Source organism: Gastrolobium bilobum, unplaced genomic scaffold (genome assembly GCF_033153095.1).
Source record: "Gastrolobium bilobum isolate Gb01-03AN ecotype WA unplaced genomic scaffold, APGP_CSIRO_Gbil_v1 utg4377, whole genome shotgun sequence".
In the NCBI taxonomy this organism is placed as follows: domain Eukaryota; kingdom Viridiplantae; phylum Streptophyta; class Magnoliopsida; order Fabales; family Fabaceae; genus Gastrolobium; species Gastrolobium bilobum.
Genome location: NW_026895684.1, coordinates 311,266 through 315,664, shown reverse-complemented (window position 1 = coordinate 315,664; position 4,399 = coordinate 311,266). Strand labels below are relative to the sequence as shown.

The window sequence follows — 4,399 nt, the reverse complement described above, 5'->3', positions numbered from 1 at the left end:
ACTCACCTAATTATATCTCTACATAAAATACTATTATATTATAATCATGAGAAAACCATTGCCATTTAAAATATGGGTTCAATGTGTGTCATTCAAAAGGAAAGAAAAAAAAAAAAAGCAGCTTTTCAGATTTACACAAAGTATGACCGGTCATATTTTGGATAAATCATGTAAAAGAATACAACTTGTGTCCTTTTAGATGATAGTTTTTTCCCTTAAAATATACCATAATGGTTATGAGTTTTAACTTTTAAATGTAAAACCTCATACAAACTATTAGGTACATCATCACTAGCTCATTGCTAAAATCTTATAAAAAATTTGGAGTAAAAAAAAACTTTCTTAAAAATTAAACAAATTCAAACATTCAACTAGTCGCATAACTTTTCCATCTTTAAAGATAATGAAAGGTAATGTTTCACTTTTATGGAAAAGTGTTTTCTTTCGGAAAGCTCAAAACAGAAATAATCTGCTCAGAGAAACAGAGAGAAGATCCGAGGACGGAGGAAGGATATGCCATAAAGTGCATTGATTAAGCCAATGTCACAGTAAGTTAAATGAATCTTGTGTTCTCACTAGAACATTCTAAAAACAGAGGAGAACGACAGAGGAAGAGACCATAAACCCATAGATAAGGATCAAGAACCCAAAATGAAGAGCCCAATTCCTCTTGAACTTACCAAAATAACTCTCAGGGGGTTCCTGGTAGTGAATCTCAAATTCATCGTCTGCAATCCCATCACACTCACTGTTCAACCTCATCTTCATCTCCCTAAGCTTCTTTGTTGCCAACCCAAGTGTGAGCTTGTGACACCTCCTCTGGTACTTGAAGCCATTGATGCACCTCAAGGTCTGGGCCACGGACACGTAGAAGATGAGATGGGCCATGGAGAGGAGTGTAATGGGGATCCAACAATGGCGGCATTGGAGATGGGGTGAATGGGAGAGTGTCAAGAACACTAGGGAGAGGAAGATGAAGAAAATCTGAAAGAGTTTGTGAAGCTCCTTTTTTTGGAGGTCTATGGCATGCTTCTTCTCTAGGGTTTTCTCAAAATGGAGCTGGATGATGGTGTTCAAGGCTTGGAAAGCTGTCTCTTTTGGGACACCAACATGGTTGGTTTCATAGTCAGCCATGGATATACATACACAGAAAGGTGAATTTGGTTTTCTTTTTATCCAAAGAAGACTAACGCTGGGAGTTTGTTGGGTGAGGTTAATGCTACCAAATACAGAAAAAGGGTAAATTAATTTGGTAGTGGCATTGGAATATATAGTAATGCACCAACATTAATTATAGCTCTACTTACTTTTTTTTTTTTTTTTTTTTTTGGTAGATGAGGAGGGCAAAAGCTCAAAACAAACAAAATAAAAGAAAAACAAACCACTAAGACATGGTCTTAGCTACCAACTCTAGATTTTTACTGTGAAAGTAAAACGGCGAAAGTGGTAAAATTATTCCTTATAGATGTTGTACTGAGTGCGTCAGTATAAAGTTACAGAAGTATCTTAAATAGATTTTTACGAAGGAAGAATATTTTTACTATCAAAAATTTTTATTATTAATTTACTATCAATTTAATCATCATTGGATCAATATCAAAGAGAGAATGCTAAAAATTTTATGAAAAGAGAAAAAATACTCATACAATAGTGATTAAATAAGTAATAAATTAGTAGTAAAAAATTTTAGTAATAAAAATATCTCTCCTCTTTTTACTACGTTGCGGAGAATGTGTTTGGTAGTAACAGAAAGGAAATTCCAAATCCTAGTAGAAAGTAACTAGAAGGGCAAATGTGTGCAATCAATGGAGATACTCAAATCTCGATACTTTTAAATTCCAATTAAAATACCCCCAACGGTTACAAAGGTGAAAGCAGAATGTGGGACACATTTTTTGAGGTTGAAAGTTCAAACTGAAACCTTTTGGCACTAAACCCTAAACCAGGTGTGATTGTGACTTGTGGCAGACACCTCCAAGTTAGATGGACGATCATGATTCAATATCCGTGCAGAATCGAGTTTCATTTCCTATACAGAAATGAAATTAACCTTATACCAAAAAAAGAAAAAAAAGAAATGAAATCAACTTTTTTATTTTCAAATTAAATGTATAATTGACATCGATGTAAAATATCCTACTATATCTCATAATTACTATTGATTATGTCACTTATATCAACATGTTTATATTATACTTTTTTTCTTTATTTAATTGGTTTGAGCGTTTTACTCAGTTGATGCGGAGAAAATTTTGGATACATCAGATATAGGTATAATTTTATCTAGTGAAAAAAGTTTTTACGATTTAAAGGGAATAATAAAGAAAAGCAAGACTATAAATGAAAAATAATTTTTTTATTTGAAAAAAAGATGTATATAAAAAAGAATTATTTGATGGGAGAGTTGGTTGTTTAACACACTATATGTCAACATGATACAAGAATTTTGTAATCTCATCAGTTCGTCTGTCTGTTTGTATCGACGAAATAGTGACGAGGTATTTGAATTTGTATTAAGGGTATTCGTATTTGTATTGATAATCCTACTGACCCATTTAAATTATTTAATTATTTAATTATATATTTATGTCCATTTATACTATTTTTATTTATTAATTTGATTTTATTTAAATAATTAGAATTTTAAAAGTAAAATTGATAGATTAATCGTGTTTTGTGATATGATATAATAAACAAGTCATTATATTTGTATTATTAGAAGGGGTGTAAAATGAGTTGACACGACACAAATATATCAACACGAACACGACACGAATTTTTATTCATATCAAAATCTTCAACACTAACACGACACAAATTTTTTGCGGATTGACACGACACGAATAATATGCAAAATAAAAGTCAAAACGATGATTGACAAAAATATTAAAAAAGAGAGTAAATACCCTTTTTGGACCTAAGCAAATTTTACGATGCTTGCAAAAAGACTAAAATGGATCCACTTTATTTGAAATCGTGGTCCCTCACAAATTCAAAAAAGATCCATAATAGTCCTCAAAAGGACTAAAATGGGTCCACTTTGAATTTCTTAGGGACCACGAATAGTCTTTTTATTTGCTAGGGACTAAAGCGGGCATCGTTAAATTTGCTGAGGACCGAAAAAGATATTTATTATAAAAAAAATGTGTCAGAATTTCAAAAAAATTAAAAAATAATAATAAAAAAGTAAAAATAAAATAATTAAAAAAATATGGGTCAACACAGACACGAACACGGCACGAATTTTTTCCGTGTTATTTTTTCCAACATGACACGATTTTTTTTGCGAGTCAACCCGAACACTTATTCGAATTTTCATATCGTGTCGCAGATCGACCCGCATATCATAACCTATATTGAAACAGTGTCGATGATATTTATAGGCATTTAAACTTCTCCTTCTAAGAGGAGAAGTTAAATCATTGCTACACTAACATTGAATTGTGTGTCGAATCTTTTCTTTTATTTTTTTTCAAAATTGATGGAAACCCACAAATAATGTTTCAATTGCATAAGATCTCATTTCTCATGTTAAAGGAAAAGTATTTTACCCATATTCATATTTGGAATGTGTTATATTTTTAAATTTTTTATTTATAAAATACATTATGTATTTCTAAAATTACACTAAGTTATATTATGTACTTTTGAAAATACATAGTGTAATTTACAAAAAACTGTAAAAACAATTTATAAACAAATCTTTCCATGCCTAACAAGTCCCTCATAAAATAGTTAAGTGATTTTTTTTTGGGAAAACATTTTCTTCTTTCAAAGAAGAAAATTTTTCTCATGTTAGTGACTCATAATATAAGTGGAGCCCACAAAATAGTAAAGAGAAAAAAAGATTCAAAGTGGGACCCACTTCTGTTATGAGTCACTAACATGAAAAAAAATTTCTCCTTTAAAAGAAGAAAATGTTTTCTCTTTTTATTTTTAAGGCAAAACCGCAAAATCATATATGGGTTGAACAAATTTCAAAATCATTAGCATATGTAGCTAAAGCTTCTCCGTCCAAATATCCAAAAAAACAAAAAACCTTCTCCGTCCAAATGTAAAGATAATCATTAATAGGTGGAATGAAGAATTAAATTTTAAAACTTTTATTTATTAAATTATGGGAAATAAGTCTTTCATGTAGTATGTTGTATGAAACAATTTTGTGTCATGCACACATACAAAATGAGTGGAACTCTTTTTTTCTTTTTTTCTTAGTGGATTTCACCTCTCTCTTTTTTGTTATATAAGACAAAATTGTATGATACAATATGAAAAAGATATTCTCCTTAAAATATTAGTCCTTGAATGACTAAAACTCAATGAAATAAAATATAAAGACTAATATTTAATTAAAAATTATAAAAACTAAAATTTAAATAAATAAAAAATATAAAGACCA

At 30.1% G+C, this 4,399-nt stretch overlaps 1 protein-coding gene across 1 annotated transcript; it reads right to left on the bottom strand.

The window, feature by feature from the left end:
* Positions 1–585: 585 nt before the first annotated feature.
* On the bottom strand, positions 586–1,137 carry LOC133289676 (uncharacterized). The gene has a single exon (XM_061487669.1). The coding sequence runs from the start codon at positions 1,132–1,134 to the stop codon at positions 586–588; it is 549 nt and encodes a 182-aa protein (XP_061343653.1). The 5' UTR covers positions 1,135–1,137.
* Between the last annotated feature and the right edge of the window lie 3,262 nt (positions 1,138–4,399).